The sequence below is a fragment of the Melanotaenia boesemani genome, chromosome 11 (assembly GCF_017639745.1).
Source record: "Melanotaenia boesemani isolate fMelBoe1 chromosome 11, fMelBoe1.pri, whole genome shotgun sequence".
Taxonomy (NCBI): Eukaryota; Metazoa; Chordata; class Actinopteri; order Atheriniformes; family Melanotaeniidae; genus Melanotaenia; species Melanotaenia boesemani.
The window spans coordinates 32,066,454-32,089,257 of NC_055692.1; the positions used below are offsets into that span (position 1 = coordinate 32,066,454).

At 41.3% G+C, this 22,804-nt stretch overlaps 1 protein-coding gene across 5 annotated transcripts in view; it reads right to left on the reverse strand.

Annotated features, from left to right (window-relative positions):
- tnc (tenascin C) overlaps nt 1-21,521 on the reverse strand; it is a 60,665-nt gene extending 39,144 nt beyond the window's left edge. For 3 of the 5 annotated variants that reach the window (XM_042000035.1, XM_042000031.1, XM_042000036.1), the window contains exons 1-6: nt 21,203-21,521; nt 7,926-8,500; nt 5,473-6,693; nt 1,658-1,921; nt 1,463-1,578; nt 812-965 (exon numbers count right to left, since the gene is read on the reverse strand). In XM_042000035.1, the coding sequence (XP_041855969.1) occupies nt 812-965; nt 1,463-1,578; nt 1,658-1,921; nt 5,473-6,693; nt 7,926-8,412 (2,242 nt within the window). In that variant the 5' untranslated portion in view covers nt 8,413-8,500; nt 21,203-21,521. Of the gene's footprint in view, nt 1-811; nt 966-1,462; nt 1,579-1,657; nt 1,922-5,472; nt 6,694-7,925; nt 8,501-8,606; nt 8,627-20,678; nt 20,697-21,202 lie in introns of those variants that run through there. The other 2 variants (XM_042000034.1, XM_042000032.1) reach the window with 2 other exon arrangements.
- Nucleotides 21,522-22,804: the final 1,283 nt, after the last annotated feature.

The following is a 22,804-nucleotide window of genomic DNA, read 5'->3' on the forward strand; positions in this document are numbered from 1 at the left end:
TGTTAAGCTTGACAGTTACATAGATATATAGAATTTACTACCAGACTGTTTGCCAAAATATATCTTGTTTTTTGTTGTTGGGAATGAAATTAGCTACCTTTCCAATATAACAGGTTTATGTTTAATTTTAAAAAAAAAAATCTAAACAGTCTGATGCTGTTTATTTTATTTACACAACAGCATGTAATTTGTCCTCTGCTCTTTGTTTGGGTGGTGGTGTTCCTACTTGATGTGCACAAACTGCCACCAGCAGACAGAAAATATGTATCACTGCCCATGTTCTTCACATTCACTTTTTTCCCATCATTGAAGTTTTCCACTACTGTTCGTTCAGCCCCAAACTGCACAAGTCCTTCCAGATCCCCTTGAGATTGTTAAGAAATTAGTATGATTGCTTCTCTCCTTCATCGTAATGCCACCGTAGCAATGATGCCTGGTTTCGTATTTTCCTCGGACAGATTGTGTAGCACATTTCTCTTTATTTTATGCATTATTTTTGAGGATGGACACAGTTTAAAGCAACTTTAATGGGTTTTTTTAATTACAATTTCCCTCTGGGATTAATAAATATTCTTCATTTCATTAAATTTATTTCATTTTAGCTAATTTGTAACCAGAGTAAATTAAACAAAAACAAATAAAAGACACATGGATTAGCAGATTAGAGCTTTTCTTTCATTGGATAAAAGAAGACTCTTCAAACAAGCTGCAGGGAAATTATTATAAACTCAGACATTGTGACACAAACCATCTAACTTAGTATGTAATAAAAGGATAGGGTGCCAGCTTGCAGTATAGTGTGCAGACTCACTTGTGACGACGTTCTTGGAGGCAGGCGGTCCACGCTTGCTGTTCTTCACCACCTCCAGTTTGACCTCATACTCCTGGCCTGGTCCCAGGCCTGACTGCTCAAAGGTGGTCTCTGGGCGGCCGAGGGAGTTAAGAATCTCACCATCCTCCTCTTTCTGTCAGCACCAAAACAAAAAAAAAGACAGTGGTCTTCAACTACAAAGATTAATTCTGGCACAATGTGCAAGGAAAACAGGGAAATCCTACAGAGTGGCATTCTTGCTGGTCTAGCTTGGATTTGAGCATTGACAGGGAATTTAGTTTAATCCAATGCGGCTCTGAGCAGATCCCAGTAATACTGTCTGGAAAGGTTTCACTCAGAAACACTCAGCATTAAACAAAGTAACAGCTACTCTGTGCTGGGTGGTCACTGGATCTGTCAGGGCTGGTTGAGAGTTTAAACTGTTCTGTTTCACCCTCTGGTTTGACTAAACCGTTTTCCAGAGGATCCTGACCCTGCTGGATGCATCTTGGGCTATGCATGGATTAAGTTAGGGGGGTCCTGCAATGTCTCCTGCAGTTTCTGGTTTCCACCAGACCAGAAACTGAATAAAGATCAAGGCTTTGGAGCACATTAACATGGAACATTAACATGCTGCATAGCAGGGCTCACCGTGTTTCTGAAGATGAGATTCCACCCATCAAAGGGGATATCCAGGGGGTCCCACTGCACTTCCACTGACGTCTCACGAACTGACTTGAACTTAAGACCCTCAGGCTCAGGAAGATCTAACATGGACAAATGAACATTTTCATCTTATACCTTATTTTGGGTTTTTACGATCCTCTATACAGAGCATCCACTTACGTGTTGCAACCCTAGCGCTGACAGGAATGCTCCTCTTGTTGTTGAGGACAGCATAGACGCTGATCAGGTACTCCACACCAGGCTCAAGCTCCCGAATGGTGGCCACCTTCTGGTCCCCAGGCACCCGCATGTCCAGCTCCAGGCCTCCAGGGGCCGTGGGAACATAGGTGATCAGATACTCTGTCACACGCATCTCATTCTCCCAGGACAGGTCCACTGTTTCTGGGGTGACCTCCACTACTGTGAGGTCTTTGGGTGGTGAGACTGTGAAGAGACAGAAAATTGGGGGTCTGTACTGACACCACAAATAACTTGTCTTATGAAGGCTGAAAATGTGAATGTTCACTGGAAATGATAAACAAACTTAATAAATGCATTTGTACATGAAAAGCATTTATTAAAAAGGAGAACTCATGTCAGGTAGTTCTGTCTGGAGTTTTAAACTTTATTAAAAAAAATAAATAAAAAAATAAAAAAATCTAATCCTAGAAGGATTACTTTTACCAGTTTTCTCACCTTGAACTTGTTTCTCCTACAACAAACACCCCTTATTTCAAGCTACATTAAACTTTTTATAGGCTGTGTTCTCTGTTCAGGCTTCCAGCAAATTGCGACAAACACCTGAGCTCTTTTGAACTTTTTGACTGATCTCACAGGGCAGATTCTCCCCTCATCCCCCCCTCAGGCTGGTTTCCACTACCACAGTTTAAACATTTTTCCATATAATTTCTGCAGAGCTAGCTAAGCCTGGTTAAGCTAACATAAACTGTCTCTGCCATGTAGCTGGCTATACAGGAAGATCCGCACTTATAAGGCACCACCTGGCAGTTACATTAAAGAAAAGCTTTGGCTATATTTAGATATTATATTGGAAATTAAAAAATGTGCTAAATATGCTAAATATAATGTAATGTTAAAGTGGACTGTGTTTTTTATATTTGACATGGAAAACTTTTAATGAGTGTGATAGCAGACGTGTAAACACAAATGTTGATTCTTATATCAGCTGCAAACCAAACAGTTCATTAAATTGTGTGCAATTTAAAAAAACGACTCTTTAGAGTTAAAAGATTCACTCATAATATAGTTACAAATCAGTATTCTGAAGTTGTGCACACCTTTATCAAAAGATTTTGTGTCACTTCACCTCTAAAAAATGGACACATTCAATGGAAACATTCGGTCAATAACAGCCCTTGTAAAGCTGTATAAAATACACTAAATCCTCTTGTCCCCAGAGTTAGGTCATAGTAAATATAGAGGAAACAAAGAAGATTCACTGATTAAGTACTACTTGTAGCAAGAGCCCACCTGAATGCTAATTTTGCTCTGCCTAATAAACATCAACACAAACAGCATTACTGTTATTATAAACGCAGACACCCCTCATGTCATGCCCCTCATATGACTGCGTCGCTGTTAAACATGTCTGTGTGTTGACAGTTCACAGTGTTTCCTAGTCTACATCTTTTTAAACATGATTTGGATGCATATAAGCAAGAAGAGGAAGAGTCCACCTACAGTTTGCAGCCCAACTACTGTAATTTGTCGCTGTGCCAACTCTGCAATCTCACTTCAGAAAAACAATATCAAACACAGAAAAAGAGGAGCGAGCAGGAGTGCCTTTTTTTTGGACGGACCCTCACAATGTCCTGTAGGCAAATTAAATGCACGTGCATGGGAAGTTTGGTAAAGTTGAGGCAAAAGGTGCTGAATACCAAACTGAGTGCAAACTGGTTAGCATAAAGAGAAATGTAATCCACATACCCATCCTCAGAGTGCTGAATACAGTGCCAAACCATGAGCACTTTTGTCACAGGCCTTAAACTTTTCAAACTTTAACCTCCCTCGTAATGGTCAAGGTTAGAGATAGAACAAGAGGTTGGGATTAGAATTAATATAAAATGCTTGTATATTACAAAAAAGAGGGTTAGGATTGGATGCATGACTAGGACTTGTATGTTTTGCTGTTTGTGGATCCTGGCTAATGTGCCATCTTCTAATTTCTAATTACATGTTGTGCCGCTACTAAAGTGAACAAATATACATATTATATGTTTTCTTGTGTAACTGGACTGGTTATGTCATCAATAACTTCTTTATATAGTTTAAGTTACTAACTGTAATCTAAAAATCTGTAGACCATAATGCCTGAGTAGCAAACACATATGAACCAAATTACACATGCCAAATTTCGTCATTCGAGTTACAAGTCAGATCAGATCTGTACTGTTTACAATGATCCTGAAAAAATTATTCCGATTATGACGTGCATATATATCCATCACATATTTGGAAGAGTGAATTATTTTGACATGTACAGAATAGTTTGTCTTACCTGAAACAGCAGTAAAAGAAGAAACTATGATTTCTGATGTATATGATCCCTTTGGGCCAAATACTACAGAACTTAAGCATAAATGATCAAAGTTATGCAGACGATACACAACTTTATGTGTCTTTGTCACCAGACAACTGCAGCCACATCAAAGCTGTCACTAAGAAGCTTTTTACCAGCTCAGAAACATCAACAGAATTAAAAGTTTAGTCTCCCAGAAAGACCAAGAGAAACTCATCCATGCATCCATCTCCAGTAGGCTGGATTACTGTAATGGTCTTTTAATAGGACTTCCCAAAAAGCGCATTAAACATCTGCAGCTCATCCAGATGCTGCTGCTAGAGTTTTAACAAGGACTAAGAGATCTGAACACATCACACCACTTTGAAAACATTTACACTGGCTTCCAGTCAGTCAGAATAGATTTTAAACCCTTCTGATTGTTTATAGATCCCCAAAGGGTTTAGGCCCAGAATACATCTGTGATATGTTCAGAGAATATAAACCCAGCAGAGCTCTTAGATCCAAAGACTCTGGTCAACTAGTCCAGACCAGAGTCCAGATTAAACATGGAGAAGCAGCATTTAGCTGTCTTTCACCAAATGTAGGCATTTTTAATAGTAGTACTTTTTAACTTTTAATGAAATTTATGATTTTATTGTGATTCCTGCTATTTGTTACTGACTTTTACTGTTTAATAGATGTAATTCTTTTGTTTTATATAAAGCGCTTTGAATTGTCCTGTACATCAAACACCGCTGCTGTGTGTGCGCATTTATTGCCATTCTATAGATTTCAGTTTCCCCTCCCTTAATAATTTTGAGTTCTTTTAAATCTCAGTTAATATATTCATATCACATATCAGTCAGTTCTGTTTGGTCTTGCCTTGTCTTCCACAATTTTTTAAAAAATAAACTGTTGAGTAAAACAAACACTGCAACACAAGCCATGACGTAAAGTGTGGGATTACGTAACGTTGACGTACAGCTGAGGTAACAGGCATGCGCAGTAAGGATAATTTCTACCTGAATCTCTTAATATGTGTTTTCATGCATGCCGATTGATCATATTCCTGAAGAATAATTGTCTGCTCCTAAATGGTGAAGCAAGCAGCTCTGCAGGGTTTCGCCATGATTGTGATTGATCAGATGCTACATACACCACCCCTTTTATATGAGCGCACACAGATCACGATGGGACAACCCTGGGCTCAATTGCCGAGTTAATAACCAGCTTCATAGTACCTGCTTCTCAGGATTGCCAGTGTCTGGGTAAATCAACCCAGGTAACAGAAAGATATTCCGGTTATTTTTAATTCTGCTCTGCAGTACAGGTCTCCAAATCTTTTGATTTGTATGTTTACATGATGCATTTATATTCTGGTCAGGTTTTAATCTAAAAACTTGTGTCTGTGTAAACATGGCTAATGACAACTGTTATTAAAGTTTCCCAGTAAGCATGCATTGGTCGATCTTACCCTCAGAGCAGTCCTCCCCAATGTAGCCCTCATCACAAACACACACTCCGTTGTCGCACCGCCCCTGGTTCTGGCAGTCTCCTGGGCAGGTTAGCAGAGAGCAGTCAGGACCGGTGAAACCCTCATAGCACACGCAGCTGCCATCTACACAGTAACCTCTGTCTAGGCAGTTCTTGGGGCACGTCTTCTCGCTGCAGTCCTCACCAGCGAAACCCTTATGACAAACACATTGCCCATTGACACAGCGACCTCGATCCAGGCAGTTATTGGGGCAGGTCAGCTCACTACAGTCTTTCCCTGTAAAACCCACGAAACACACACACTTTCCGTCCACACAATCGCCTCGACCCATGCAGTCTTTAGGACATGTCTTGATGCTGCAGTCTTCTCCAGCGTACCCTTTGTCACAGACGCATTGCCCGTCGACACAACGGCCTCGGTCTTGGCAGTTGTTGGGGCAGGAGCGTTCACCACAGTCATCACCTTCGTATCCAATATCGCAGACGCATTCTCCATTAATACACTGACCCCTGTTGCTGCAGTTGTCAGGGCATGAAAGGATGGAGCAATCGTCACCTTCAAATCCAGGATCGCAGATGCACTTCCCGTTGAAGCAGTGACCTCTCTCGTTGCATTTATTGAGACAGGTGAGCTTTGAGCAGTCTTCTCCACTGTAGCCGGTCTGACACACACACTGGCCATTTACACACATACCATGGTTGTTACAGTTGTCAGGGCAGGTGAGTTCACCACAGTCCTCTCCTGTGTACCCCTCCTCACAGTAGCAGGTACCGTTGATGCAGCGTCCTCGGTCGTAGCAGTCGTTTGGACAGATGAGCTCAGAGCAGTCGAAGCCTGTCCACGGATGGTCACAGACACACTCATCCTCCACGCAGCGTCCACGGCCTAGGCAGTTATTAAGGCAGTTTGTATGGGAACAGTCCTCGCCGATGAAGCCTTCCTCACAGAGACAGGACCCCTCAACACAGTGGCCATAGTCTCCGCAGTCCATCAGGCAGACCTCAATGCTACAGTCATCTCCATCAAAACCCTCAAAGCATTCACATCTGCCGTCCACGCAGCGGCCCTGGTCCTGGCAGTCATTCAGGCATTCTGGCTCCGTGCAGTTTGGGCCCTTCCATCCCGGTTCACATGAACAGCTGCAGGACTCAGCACTCCAGTTCCCACGTCCATTACAGTAGGGCTTTGTGGCTACTTCACCTGCGGAAAGAAAGGTATTTCAGATCAACAGGATGAAGTTTGCCAGTTTCCAAACGAGTTAGTCCAAACAAACACAAGATTGTATTAGATAAAATCATCAAAGGATACAACAGCTTTCAGAAAAGCAACAGTGAGATTTATTGGGGGGAAATTGTAACTGCAGACTGGATGAATCTTTACAGGTTTGTCCAAATATGACACTCACGTGTCTTCTTTAGCTGTGCATCATGAATTTAGCTGATGAACTGTATATGGTTTATATTACTGCAGCAGATGTGTTTGCTACATCATTTGATTGTTTTTGTAAAAAGACAATGTGAACATTGTCAGAAGATCATGAAATCAGTTACATTAAAGAGGTTAATCCTCACTGTAGGAGTCTGACAAATGAAAAAAGTGACTCTACTGCAGCTACAGCAGCAGTTTTTAAAAGAAGTCAGCCTCACTATTGAGTCAATTAAGAACCTCGTCATCCATAGTTTAACTGGAAATGATAACTATACAGTGCTGGATTAATAGTTTTCTTGTTTTTTCAGATTCTGGCTAAAAACTATGGAATTCAAATAAAAAGGATGGAAAGTAAATCTTCTGAACTTGCATCACATTTCCAACCTCTGAGTCAGGAGCCTGTTTAGGTCAGTAGATACCCAGTTAACCACTCCATAACTGCTTCTCCTGTCATCCTGTGTCTTTAGCTGACATTTATTGTAGAAGTCAGTAAGAAACACTGCCAACAGTGTTCTACAGCTCTCACTTATTAGCAAACGGTCTACTTATGGAGGTACAAGGGTCGGTAGAGGATAGTTTAATTGGTCTGTAAAGAAGGGATTTTTATCTTTAGGGCTGCTGTTTTTAACTTCCCTCTTCTCATTCATTTCCTTTACTACTGTGCTGTTTGGATAGTGTCATGAAATGGAGCTAAAATACATAATTTTGTTGCAGAAGTTTAATATTTTGCTTGCATATCTAAAAAAAAAGGCACTATAGGAATACTTTGGTGGGAATTTAAGTTTCTTTTGGAAGCAAGTTAACAGTACTGTAAAACAAATATTAGTGCTTTATTTCCATTTCTCTGATGTTTCAAAATCAGTTACTTTTGCCAAGCTGAGCAATATTTTTTGTCGTGTTACACATCTGCATCATGACTTTTTAATTTTTTAAAATCACCACTTTTTTAAAGGAGTCTGGGATATTTTAAGTTGCATAGTAAGGCAGAAAGGTAGTAGAAGTACCTGTAACTTGAGCTCCACAGCAGCCTGCCCCGCTGCCACACTGCTCCCTCAGACTAGACAGCTCTGACTCCAGCATCTCCAGCCTGTTCAGGATGTCTTTGATGTCTGGCAGCTGGTTGTCGCAGCCACACGCTTGCTTGGGGATATTGATGCGATGGGTGAAAACGATCTGATTCTCGCCGTCCACCGTGTGCTCCATGTGTTCTGTGTTCTGCATGTCAAGCGGGGCACTCTTGTGTTTGAGTTCGGTGTCTCCAGGGGAGTCCAAGTCCACAGAGCAGAGGGACGTTGAGGGAACGTTGATGTTGTAGACGTGGTTGAAAACGACCGGCTGGTCAGGGTGGGGCAGGGTGAGGTTCTCCTGGGTTTTCTTGGGCATCAGGGCCTCTCGGCGGTGTCGAATGACCCTCTTGACTAGGCCGGCGGTGGACAGTTGGAGTAGTACAGCTGCAGTTATGCAGGTTAAGAGGAAGCCTTTCATCCCCATGTTTTCACCCCCCACACCGAAGCCCTTAAAAAGGTAGCAGCTGTTTCCAAAACAGCGTGGTATCAATCAAATTTTCCTGTCTTGTATCCTGTAGAAAAAAAGAAGGAAAGAAGGAGGATGACTGATTACTTGAAGTGAAAAACTTTCTTTCCAAGGTCATATATGCCATAGTTCTATATGTATAAAACACACACCTGCAAAGCAACAATGCTCTGAACTATGTTGCATATTCCAGGTTGTCCCTAGTATTTTGTATTGATTAAACCCCTCACTCATGCATGAATCCACAGCTGGGATAACAGCTGGAATGAAATACAATGGTATCCCTCTAAAAAACTATTAACCTTCCTCTGTTCCCCCAAACAAAGAAACACCTCCAATCCTGTTGCTGCCTCTGACCTATTTTAACCCCTCTGCTCTCAGTGGAGGAGACACGCACTTAGTGGATGTCAACGGGGCATTCTTTTCACAATTCCTCCAAGGACCAAAAGCAGCAATTACTGCAGGGGTGGCGTGTCACCTTGAGGGTCTGTGCGAAGCATACTTTTTCCCTGGCCACGTTCAGACAGGTTGCCTTGACAGAAATAGCCCCGGCAACACCTGCAAGGTGGAGAGCCTCTTCTGCTCTCTGCAGACCAGACCACAACCCAAACTGACAGATTAATGCCGGTGTGTGGTTAAACCATCTGTGGGCTTCCTGCAAAAGCACAGAGGGCCTGCTACACCCGCAGACTGGCACGTTAGCATTCCTGGACTCCTGTCCTGTCAGCCAGTGGGTTGTGAGTGCTAGAGTCCAACCCAGCAAGCATGGAGTGTCTCCCACTGTTTGATATTAAGATAAATTAAAAAATGAATGTTAGTTAAAGATGCTAGAATGAATGCAATTAAGAGCATTTTCTCTCTTTGACTTCCTGTTTGAAACGTGAGAAGAGATATAAATGTAATTCATGGCATCTCAGCCCTGAAACAAACAGAAGGAATAAAACTTATAAGGAATACAGATTCCTTACACAGCCACATACTTTATTTTTTTTTTATATAAATGTCTGGCCCTTTTTACCCCTCCTTGTAGAGATGCTGACACTGATCTTTTTCTTCCTCTAATAAAACTTCTGTGTACCTTGGCAGCTCTAAAGGTTCACAGTGGAAGAAATAACATTCAGTCTGTGTTTGAATATGTATGATGGTGTTTAATTTTCTCCTCTAGGTCTGACTCCGTCATACGGATGAGGGATTTAGTGAGGACGTCTTTGCTGATCTTTTCTCTTGCACAGACTCAGAGTCAGCAGGTAGCTTGGTGTCTTCATCCTGGCCTGATGTGTGATTACGCAAGCTGACAGCTAAGCTTAGCTTGGAGGCATCTCATGGCTTCACACCCTCCTCACTGAACCTACCCCAACCCCTGATTAAAGATGCAAGCATGAAGCAACTGTAAAAGTGCTAATGTAATGAGCGCTAAGGATTTAAAACCTTGGGGGTCCAAAAAAGCACCCCATCACCCTCTTATACATCTACACACCCACTAACGCACACAGATACAGTCACACTTTCGTGCCCAGGCATTACCAACGAGGGATTAAATACACAAAATAGCCAGAAAATTGCTTTGAGTTGCTGCTAAGGTTTTAGTTCTGGCTGGATGGTTGGCTTTCTCACTTTTCAGGCTGGCTGCTCTCCACATGGACCTCTGTGTAAAAACCAAAGCTAGCTTTGTGCAAGAATCTGCTGCTCTGGCAAAACTCTGGATCACTCAGAAATAAGTAAAGAGAAGAAACATCCACAAAGTCCTGGAGATATTTAGATTTGATCTTCTTTTCGTTTAGCTGCCATCGACTCCACTTCAACATGAAACACAACAATCATAATGTGAGAATTTAAGTGTGACCCTGAGAAACACTGAGCTGATCCTTCTGTTTGGACTTCCTTCACGGGCACCCTGTGGTCCTGGCACTATGCTAATGCAGCTGGTTGCTGGCACTGTGGACAAGGACTTGATACAGTCTGGCTATTGCTTTGTTGTTCTCTCACATGCTTTTGTTCTATAGTTAGCTTCTCAAACTGCAACAAAGCGTCCTGCCGGCCTTGCAGTTGAATGTGAGGAGAATTTTACCAGAGGAAACCTGCTGGCACACATGAATTTGCTGCAACTGATCTAAATAACCGTGTTGTGAAACAGTGCGAGGGAAACACTTGAAGTTTTATACCTCACACAGTGGAGCGCTGGAAATGTTTTCATTGGGGTCTGTTTCAAAAGCAATTAGGTCTTTCACTGTCAGGAATGTTAAATTGATTTTATGGTATTAAAAGAGATTAAATCGAATGGATGCACCAATCAGACAGCCATTCTCCCATCCGCTGAATAAACCAAACCCTAGACAGAGCGTTATGGTCTTCATTTTATCTGAGCTCAGTGCCCATGAATAAACAAACAAGCCAAACAACAATAAGAAAATAATAATTAAGCATTACAAAATAAAGTGTTGTTGGTTTCTTGATATTATTTTTATATTTATTTTATCAGGACAGAAAAAGCTCATGTAAGGTGTTTCTGCTCCTGTTTGGCTAAGTTTTGGTTAAGTTAAATTAGCTGTCAGGGTTAGATTTGCAAAAACTGAACAATGACCATTTCTAAGATACATAATCATGATGCTTTGTAATCAACATTTCATGGAACTATCGCGTTGGAAATCATTGCTGGAGGACAGATTAAAATTCTCCAGTCAAAGAAAAAGGAAGAACAGCAGGGAGGCAGGGACTGTACCAGAAATGCTCCAAAAAGCCTCCAGCTGATCCAAAATGCTACAGCAAGGGTTCTGATGAGATTCAGCAGCAAAAATCATATTTCTCCTGTTTTAGCTTCTCTTCATCGGCTCCCTGTCAAATCCAGACTAGAATTTAAATTTAAAATTCTCCTCACATATACAGCTCTTAGTGGCCAAGCTCCATTGGATCTTAAAGATCTCATAGTTCAAGACTTTCCCGGGAGAGCACTTCACTTGTAGGCTGGTTTACTTGTGGTTCCTAGGTCCTAAAAGTAGAATGGGAAGCAGAATCTTCAGTTATCAGGCCCCTTTCAGTGGAACCAGCTCCCAGTTTGGCTGCAAGAGGCAGATGCTCTCTCTAACTTTAGACTTCAAACTTTCCTTTTTGAATAAGCTTATAGTTAGGGCTGACATGGTGATTATATCCACTCCTTTAGTTATGCTGATGTAGATTTAGGCTGCTGAAGCATGATGCACTAAGCACTTCCCTCCAGCTTTCTCTCTTTAGTCTCCACATATAAAGATATGATACTGTTGTTATTAATTTGTGTTTTTTCTCAGCAGGTATCCCTGGCTTTGCTCCTTTCCGCTGTCGCCTGCCACCCCCTGCATGGCTAGGAGGTGAGATTAAATCAAAGAGAAGAATTAATGCAATCAGTGGCTAGGCATTTTCTTATTATTAATTGAGTTTTATCAGAAAAGTGATTATTAATTGGACTAATATGACTTTGTTTAAATTGATGAATTGAGTTACTGTTCCTTTATCTAGACAGATGTGCCATCCTAGAAACATTTGAGAGAAGTGGCATATATTTTTTTTTACCCCCATGAGCATCTTTTACTGAAAAAGAATATTTGCATGCATGAAAATGAGGTCCATCTATGTGTAAATGCAAAAATATGGACGTCTGCCTGAAGAGTCTGAAGATGCTTGTTCATATTCTTCAGTATTATGTCTATTCAATTCAGAAAAATGAGGAAAGTTCAGTCAGTTCAAATCCTCTATGAGGAACTTTACCATCATTTCCCGCCATGAGATGTAAAGATCTGTAGCGTTGAGCTGGTTTTCATCCAAACAGGGCTGTTACAGCGGAAATGAATAGCTCCTGTTAGGCTGATGACATTACCAGTGTTATCTTTTCCTCCTACAGTGCCGCCCCACCTCTTTTAAAAAAAGTTTTACTTTCAGCTGGCTAAAAGATTGACGAGCAGACTATCTGTTCTCCTCCTAAGGATTTGCACAGCAGTCAGAACTTTCTATCTCAGCCAGGACCCCATGCTGACTAACGTAATCATCACTGTAGTTCACCTTTGCCGAGACCTTCACCATATGGCAGGTCCAAGATAAATCAGAATAGAAAAATACAGCTTGGCGAGCATTCAGCTTTCAGTCCATCTGAGGAGGAAATGCAATTTGTTTCAGTGAGAATGGAAAAGAAAGGTGGGCATTATCAGGCTTTGCAACGAGTAGCAGGTTATTTTTTACAAAGCAGGATGACATGGAAGTGCAGACACTGTATTTTATGTGGGTAAAGAAAAATCCACTAACTATCAGTGGATAATGGTAGCAGTGTAAACAGACAGCACAGCATCTGCTTGATAACTCAACAACAAACAAACTGAATAATGAAGCAGCGTGCCCCACTTGGTGTGTAAAAGCTGTAAATATTCAATGACTACAACTACAACTCAAGTCCCAGGACTGTATGTTAAACAGGTCTGATGCTTTCTTTTCATTTCTTAAGAATTTATCAAGCTTGCCTTGTTTTGTAGGTCACCCATGACAAAAACTCAGCTTGCCTTCTTGGTACAGAATCTAAATCTAGGTCGCTGATATGAGGGCTGCATGAGGGGGTTATTGTCTGGGGGGGGTTTCACCTTGAGATACTGTCACACTGTTATGGAGCAAAATGACCAGTCAGTCGGGAGCACTTCACATACCTTTAACCTTACAAAGAGCTAAATGCTAATCTGTTCATGAAGAAAATCTATCCACATACTGTCCATACAGAACCACAGCAGGTGACTATCGATCTGGCTCCAGTATCTCCATCAAGGCCTTAGCTTGAGAGATAAAAAGTTGCTGAGGACAGCACTATGGTTGTGAGTTGTAATCATCAAACACTGAAATGAATTTCCAGGAAGAGGCATAACTCGAGTCGACTGCTAGATACAGGATCGATGGGACAGTTGTTGCTGCCTCTCAGAAAAGTTTTATTTCATTGTCTTGTCACACTCTAGAAAACACACAGCATTTTTCTACAGCCACAGCAGCACAGGGATCAGCACAGGATTAGGTTTTAATGTGACGACGATGAGGTCAGGTCATGACATCAGGACACAGCTAATTAGCTAAAAACAAGCCTCCTCTCAGCCGGCTGCGTTTGAAAGTCTTCCGGCTTTTGTCTCGCCAGACAGATGTTTCATGGGCAAAGTTAAGCTCAGCAGGTCATTTCATGCAGAGATGGACGTTACCATTAGGCAAAGGTCTGCAATCACCTTTTGCCCTGAGCTACTTAATGCTCCTATAAAAATCTCCCATAAACTTACTGGAGGGATTCTACATTTTACTGAATTACGTGTTGGTTAAATGTATTTACATGAATTAACTATTATATGGGAATAAAAAATAAACTGTCAGATTCAGGCTCACCTACAGTGAAAAGAAAGGGTGCTCAGGTTGTTGGGATTGGGCTCAGTAATGGTAAAAATCAGCATAAAAAACGTTTGATGAGCACATCACTCACTTGGAAACCTTGGCACAGTCTCACAGAAATTACTAATATCTACAGATATAGAAAACCAAGCTATGTGAACCAAGATCTTATTATTCTTAATTAAGACTACTGGAAAGACATTTTGAGAAGATTAATTGCAACGGTGCACCATATGGACCTTAATCTTGCATTTCGTGGCAGGAAAACAGGTTTTTGTAGTCTGGATGAGAGAAGACTGCTTGTAATCGTCAAATAGTTATTTAGATAAATAAGGGTTAAAAAATTATTAATAAAGAGAAAGTGGAGGGAAAATGGTTTAATCCACCACTACATTCATGCTCCATAGATCCACATAGCAACCAAAGTGGAAATGAGCCTCCAGAGTTGTTGTGTCTATGGGAATGATGGTTAGCGTACTGTTTAACATGCCTATATAAAAAAATATATCAAATTATGTAACATAAAAAGCTTAGTGAACTAAACCAAATCTTCAGTCCCTCTCAGTTCTCCTGTGTCTGCATTTGTGTTTGTTGGAAGTTCAGTGTTTCACTAGCAGACTTCATAGACAACATTAGTGACATGCTTGAGACAAAAGTGGAACATTTATCAGCTGAGGAGACAGACACTTTCCTTCAGAGTTGGTGGAGACAAAACCATGTTTATACGGGGAGTGAATATTGGACTTGCGCTGGCTAGACGCCCAGAAGCATAACTCCAGCTGAATGCTAACAGGGCTGCAGATCTGTGTCTGCCCAGCACTTATAAAGCTGAATTCTTTCACTATTAAAAAAAAATTGTCAACAATTAAGTAAATAATCAATGGCAGCTGAAATCTGCTTTATTTGCGAGACTAAACTGAACACCTTTGAGTTTTGGAGTGTTTATTGGATCAAATCAAAATATAACTTTTCTGATTTCCTCAAATTTCCTTAAATGTATGAGAGAATAACTGGCAGCTTAACTTCTTTACCCTTTGAAGAATGACCCAAGAAAACGGGGAGAAATTTTTTATCTTTTTAATCAATCTGAAGTCTTTATTTGGCTCTTTAACAAAATGCAAATATATATATATATATATATATATATATATATATATATATGTATGTGTGTGTGTGTGTGTGTGTGTGTGTGTGTGTGTGTGTGTGTGTGTGTTTGGGGGGATATTTACCTTTATTATTATTTATTATTATCCCAGGGGGCAGAAAACAAGTATCAGACTGTGTACAGCAGGGCTTTGAGCAAAGTTTCTAGCATAAAGTGATGCAAAAGGTCTCAGAAACGGTCTATTAGATTCAGGGTCATTATTCTCATTTTGCAAGCAAAAGTTTTTAGGAGCCTCTCAGCTTAAGCAGCACCCTTAAATATGATATATATGATATTAAAGGGTTAATTAATCATACTAAGAATTAAATGATGTGGAGATAAACATCTTGGCCTTTTCCATGTAGTATAAAAGTAATATTTTATCTCACTAACATGAAATGAAATGGGGAATACGCAGCTTTTGATGGATGAAAAGAAGTCTAGTTTCATCAAAGTGAGCCTGTGCTCATCAGCTCTCCGCTGTGACCGCATTGGATCCGATGACACAGATAGTGGAGTAATGGTGGGGGTTAGTGTGTTCAGGGCTGATAAGGTGGACATGGAGGCTGGATCTGAGATGCTGGCAGAAACCCTTATCTGGAAACTCTGAGAGAGTACTCTGCCAATGCCGAGAGCCCTATCATGCGTACAAGAAATGCCAGAATGATAGGGAGCCAGGGCTGACATGTGATTGATACCGGCCCAAAAAAAAAAAAAACTATTTCTTCAAGCAAAACCAATTTCCGTCTTTGACACAAAGATATGGAGAAAACAAATGCTGACAAGGGAGATTGCCCTTTGGGTCAACCAAAGAGCAGAAAGTCAAACCTCAGTGCAGTTGTTACGGCATTGAGATTTTCCTTGAAGCCCATCAGTATTCTTTATGGTTGTTCCCCTGTGGAGCCTTCGTCTTGTGCTGCTGTTCTCACTGGGTCCAGATGGAGAGGTTGGATGCTGGTCATTGTTCATGAGCTTTTTAATGTGCTGAGTGCTGGTGACCTACTGTTTATTAGCTTCACCCCATGCATGGTGCGGAGGTTTGGCAGCTTCATGTGCAGCCTTTACAGCTCATCTACCGGCTGTTTTCTCCAGACGCTTGTAATTGCGCAGCCCTTCATTCTACCCACTTCCTCTCTAGTCAGCATTCACACTGCACTGCAATTACTATAAAAATCTGACTCGTACCTGGCTGCTGCCTGTGTCGTAACACTATACAGATGTATTGATGTCGACTTCAGGGCCTCATCTGACGTTACCATGAAACTAACACCTTCCCTCTCAGGTAATCAGCTGTTAGGTGAGACCACATTCTCCTTGTAGTCTCAGAGGTGTTTCTGCAGGCTGATTTTGCACAATTTTTACTAATTGTGAGATTTTTGAAGATGACGTTTGGGAAGAGTTTTCATTTTTTTAATACTTTAGTTTTGTTTGTTTTTTTAATTATCCGTTTACATATTTAGTCTCTGGGTCACACTAAAAAACTAGAAACTAAGACATTTGACGACATTTTCTCTACCTCACTGGCATGACTGCAATGGAGTCACATAAAGGACAGACGAGGGTGGAAATCTGTCAAGAATGAAGCAGTTTATAGATTGGAAGACAATGCTGGCAAACTTACTTAGTGACCTAGATCTTCTTTTCATGCCCCTAAGCAAATAATTTAGTGAATAGGCCCCCCCTAATATGGAAAACATCTTAGATGTTTCAGTGCAAAATGAGAAGAATGGTAAAATAGACCCCATGTTGGGGAGAATTCAGGGTCTTTCACAGACTGCATGTTTTAGGTTTATTGGTTGCTATCACTCAAACAGGACGGAAAGGATTTTTTTTCTCTCTAGAAATGGAAGCATGTTGGCTGTGATACCCGGACATCTGTTTGTCCTTGTCTGTCTGAAAGCCTGAAGCATGTTCCGTGTCCAAATTGCGAGTGCCTTCCATTCAGACACTTGTATGAGCCTAATGACCTTGGTCCCCGGGGTCGGCTCTTCATTGGCTTCCCCCTTTTTTTAGCTTTTTCCCCAGTTTAAATTGTCTGTCCTTCTCAAAAGGGCCCCCGTCTTGTTCAAGAACATTACTGCTTATGCATTCAAATGTGCAGGGTCACTGGTTGAGACAAATATAGAAGAGCAAAGAGTCGACCACATGTGTTCATTAGTTGGCTGCCTCCAGTGGTGGCCGACTTCCAGTCCTTTCCCGTTGCATATTAAAATCAGAGAAATCTTTGAAACCATCTGGGAGGGTTAAAATACTGGATCTGTTTGAGGGGGGTCTTTGTTGTGTGATAATGACTAATATGGCTGGGTATGAGTGGGAAACAGAACAAGAATGCCATGACTTACTGTACAATATGTGGGGAATCACTGCAGTTTCCCAGCCTTTAAATTTGAACACAAAATCAGAGGATGGAAAGACGTGTAAGCGAGATCTAACCATGCACATCAATTCTGACCATAGAGAACCTTTAACACCTAAAAGCCCATTTATGCTGTATGCTAAAAACACATATGCATGTAATTATGCCTTTTTGTCCATCCTTTACGTGTGGATTTTAGTCCATTTTCAGAGAACTTGTGGCTATGAAGTGATGCGTAAATACCAGCAGAAACTACGGGGGCAGTGATTCACAGTACAGCTCATGTGCGGCTAACAAAAGGAACAAAGAAGATAAATCCACAATGTATTCAATGGTGGCTTAGACCACCACTGTGCTGCCTCCTTTTATGTCTCTGGGTATGTGCATTATCATTTCCTCCACCGTCACCATGCTTGTTATTGTCTGAAACTGTCAGAACTCCGAGATGAACTCTGCACTGCCCTCTAAAGATGTATTTGGTAACAACTATGCACAATTAAAGGACGCATGGGAGTATGTTTGACAGCGTTTAAAACAGAGGGAGAGCGTAAATGAGCCTTAACTTTAACAATGTGCAGGTGACAGTGCAGAAGTAAAATAAGGAATCATAAATTAACTGGAAAGACTGTTGAAAACTTTTTGCAGGTAGAGTTTGAAACCACCGATTTCTTGGATGAAGGTGTTACAGTGTTATGTGGATTAGCGGCTCTCACAACTCCCTGTGTCTCCCTTACAGTTATTTCTGGCAAACTTTGTATAGTAAGACTAGGAACGTCCACTTTATCAAGTAAGAACACATTTGGAGATGCTGTACATGGACAAGCTAACCTATTAAAATCTAAGCAGCACCTTTTCTGTAAAATTTCTACATGTTAGTCTTTGGACCAGCATGGCTATTTTACATTCTGTCATGACATTAGATTAGACTAATAATGTACAGCCATCCGAGCAGATTTTTTAAGCATGCATTTTTCCACATTTAATGTATTCCTGGGGGGCAGTGGTTTTTTTTGCTAAATGCTAACATATACATGCTAACACATTTGTGGTGACAATGCTAAGCTGCTGAAAGTAACCAGATTAGTTGAAAAGACTTTGTCCTTATGTTGGAAAAAGACATAATGGAACAATGCTAACAAGTGCGCATGTGTCACAGCAAGCGAAAAAAACTGACGTTAGATAATTGGTATCTGTTAGCTGGTGGCCCATCTTCTATTTGAGGCATTTTTGACATTCCCAAAGGATGGCGGGTGTCTCAAGAACGCAGAGGATACTCACAAGCCTCACTGAAATTTTAGAGAATAAATACCTAAGGGCGCATCACAAAGTCATATCCTTAATGGTTGTCATTTATAAGATGTCACATCATCAAAGAACTTGAGTCTTTAGGTCTCCAAACACCCTCATTCTTATGTTATGTTCTGACATGGCTTTGACAGAAGATGGATTATTATGATTGCAACATGTTGTTGTGATTGCAATTTGATGCTAACAACCAAAAAATTGTTAGCATTTGTACTAAATAACTGTTCCATTATGTATTTTCCTAATTCAAGTGAGAAGTCTTTCCTAGCATTAGCAGGAGGTGATTCAAGAGGACCCATCCTACTGAGGAAACATCCTAGACTTTGAGAAAGTCTTTTAAAGGATCCTTGACATTGGAACAATCTTTTGGCAAGTTTAAAATGTGGCATCCTAGAAACACATCTGTAAAGGATCCTTCCCTATTACTAAGAAGCATCTATTGGATCACCGCAATGGGAGTCATGATCGGCATTTAAAAAATAGGTTTTTAATACTGATATCACATACTGACAAAAGTCTAAATATGAAAATGGTCATATAAACTGATGAGCGGTCCAAATGAGAATCATCTACGATGATTTCTGCCAAATCTGGCTCAGCTTCAATGAAGACCTTGACTTTAAGGTTTATATAGTTCAACCAAATATCTCTCCTGAGTCCTCCCTGACGTGGGTCATCATGAATACCCATGATTATTGTACGCTCCGGATCACCAGTGGAGGAGCTAAGTGGGGTCACCGTCTCATGGAGCTTTGTAGGGCATGAAGCTTTGGGAGCAGACAGCTGTCCAAACAAAAGCCCGTTTCCCACTCATCATTATACCAAGTGTCACTGTCAGTAGCTACTCACATGCACAGCCAAAGCAACATTAAACATTCATGTACCAATCATGTGCTGCATCCTAAGATCAGATGCCACTCCTCCTCTTAGCAGTACTCAAACCTATGTTTGACATATTTCAATAAATCAAAATTAGACTGAAAGCTTACATGACATATTTCAGTTAAATGCAGCAGAAAGTCTGACATCTGAGTCACTTTCACATCCTCTCATCATACACAATTACCATCTAGTGGGGGCTGCCCTGGTATCCTGGGGGTCTCTTTCAAGTCTTCTATAAACATCCACTCTTGTCTCCTCACAGAGTAACCAAATCACCCGCTCTGCCCCCGAAGTGAAGCACTGCAACAGTATGATTTTCCTGAAGCAGATTCAGCGGCATACAGTCTAAACAGGAAACACGAAATACATCTTACAAAAGCTAAATCACCTGAAAGACTTTCAACAGCTCTCAGGAGAACAAGACAGTGGTCTTCATGCAGATGATGCTAAAACGTTAAAGGCACATTTTGGGCATTTAGCTCTGTAGAAAAGCATACACTTAGAGAGTTTTACTCCTACAGCCTCAGTTGGTCAGATTCAACCAGCAACTAATGATTTATTTTCTTAACTAAATAATGCAGCTTTACGTGTGCTACTGTTATGTTGTATTTTAGCATTTCTCATATAACTGACAGCTGAAAGCACAGGCTACCTTTGTTTTCCCTAAGAAAACACCCAACTGGCATGAATCCAGAAATGACATATCAGCCGTCAACACCCATATCAGTGAATACCAGTTTATTTGCCAGTCTGTCAGACATTCTCTCCTTCTGATTTTCACAAGACCCAAATGACAAACAAATGAAGCTGACCTGGGGATGGGGGACTGGGAAGCACATGGGGATGAACAGTCAGTGATTGTGTGGCTGGAACTTCACAGCCGGCGGTGTGTATGCTGGAGATCTGGGAGAAGAACCAACCAGCAGCATCTAATGCAAAGCAGCTGTCTGTCTCCTGAGTTACACAAGCCTACTGTCTGCTGGCAACCACAAATTGTACAGCTGGACCTCCTCCTAGAAGCAGCGCTCACACATACGTGTGCAAATTCAGACACACACACATTAACTTACTAACTACCCATCTCTGTGCTGCAGAACCATCAGACCACAGCCCAGCATCAGCCTTATAAAAGCAGAATAACTCAGATCATTAATTCTTTACCTGCTCTCTGATGATGAATGGAAAACAGCCAGCAAGAGCAAAAACTTTTCATAGCACCGGTAGAGTAAATGGCACCCAGGTGGATGCAGTAAATAGCACAATTATGCCTGTCTCTGAAGTTCCGGCTTATAAAACATGAGGATGTAATGATCTTTTCACTGCCAACATTACCCACATTCCTCAGTGGAGGTGAGAGACGACAATTTAGCTCATCCACTAACACTGCTGCAAAATAAGGGACAGAATTTGAGTCATTAAATGACTCAAATTCATCTATAATATGAGCTAATTTTCTGATTTGCAGTTATTATTTTATTGTAAACTAAATAAACAGAAAACATGCAAATGAAAGTAATTTGTTGCAGCACTATTAAGTGCACAGCACAGAAAGTGGGACAAGCTTCGAGAAAGTGGCCAAAGTTTTTAAATGTTCTACATGGTCTCATTGAGATGAAGCAACCAGCCTATTCAATCTGCTCCCATTCAAACACAACACCTCCATGCAGGTAAAGAGGGGGACTTACCTCGCTCACAGAGCTACCAGGCTTTCCACTGATGAGAAAATCTAAGCAGAATCAGGGTTGAGGATGCTTATCAGCCAATCCTGGTAAATGTTCTCACCGGTCTGTGTCTCTCAGAGTGCTGACAGCTCTGTCATCTTTCCTCTCTTTCTCGTCTCTCTAAGTGTTTACTCGCGTCTACCTAGAGAGCGGCTGATGTGGTGCAGCCAGTGAGGAGAGAGATATAGACAGACACAGACAGAGAGAGGGAGAGTGTGAGTGAAAGAGAGAATTCTCTTTCTCTTAAACAGTAGACCCTCTGCAGTCAGACTCCACTCCCACCTACTGCTCTCTTAAATGCCCCCTCCGCCACCCCCACCCCACCCATTCAGCCTCTCCACAGCATTGTGACTGAAAGCGAAGGAGCTGAAACGGGACGCCTCAAGGCTGGAAGGAGAGAAAGAGGGAGAGAAAGTAGTAGAGGAAAATGGGGGGAGGATGATGGGGGGAGGGATGGCGTGGTGGTGGTGGTTGGGCCATTAGCAGCAAATTGCGGCGAGCAAGCCAATAGAAAGCAAGATATGAGTGAATGCAGGGCCTGCATTAACATAGCATTTAAGAAGTTGAAAGCAGTGAGTGAACAAGGGAGTGAACAGGCTCCATTTGTGAGATTGATGAGGATACGAGCAAAACAATGAATAAACACTGACAAGAAACAACCATGCTGAACATATATGAAAGCAAAAGTTTTAAAAACTTTTTCAAAGGAAATTGGTTTTTATTTTGTTTAATAAAGAACACAATAGATCAGGAAATACCTGAAAATATCAGCTCAATGTGTGCATCCTTAATTAAATAGATCATTTAAAAAGCTGAAGCTGATGCAAAGACTGATTATTGGGTAAGACTGAAGGGTTTGCTGCGATGAGGAGGGCTCAGTTTATCTTTGCAATGAATACTAGAGGGTTCCTTCTTCAGGTGCACTTGGACTTTATAGTCCTGGATATTTTAAGTAATTTTCCCCAATAATCTCCAGACAACGTCTACAGAATCAGGTCAAGGTATTGTCCAGAGACACTGGTTCAACCATAGACAGGACAGCACAAGATTGCACATGATACATGTTCTCAAAACTGGAAATACTCAAGAGTACTAGCTGAGTAGGGTATAATGCAAGTGGTATAGAAAGTAGCTTTACTGTGGAGTCACAGTATGAAATCAGTATGGAAGAAGACATATTTTTATTGCACTAAACAATAAGACTGATTAAAAATATTGATTGAATTTTACTGACAAACTTCGTTACAACTTTTTGACCAGTGGATGCCTGGTGCATCTGAATAATCTGTAGTCTAAGAACCATATTCATTAATGCCCCCATGATTTTTAATTAACAAGCAGTTAGATAGATGGACCTCTCACCAGCAATCATTAGGGTTTGACCTTAGACTGTAAAAGATGGATGGACCCTCCGTGACGTCACCCGTTGGTTTCTGAAGCGCTAAGTGAAGCTCGTTAGGCGGTTCCTACTGTCGCCATCTTGGCAGCATCCCGCCTGCCGTTGCTCCCGGAAAATACAAAAATGGGCAAAAAGGTGGAGCTGAGAGGGGGACTGTGAAGGTGGGG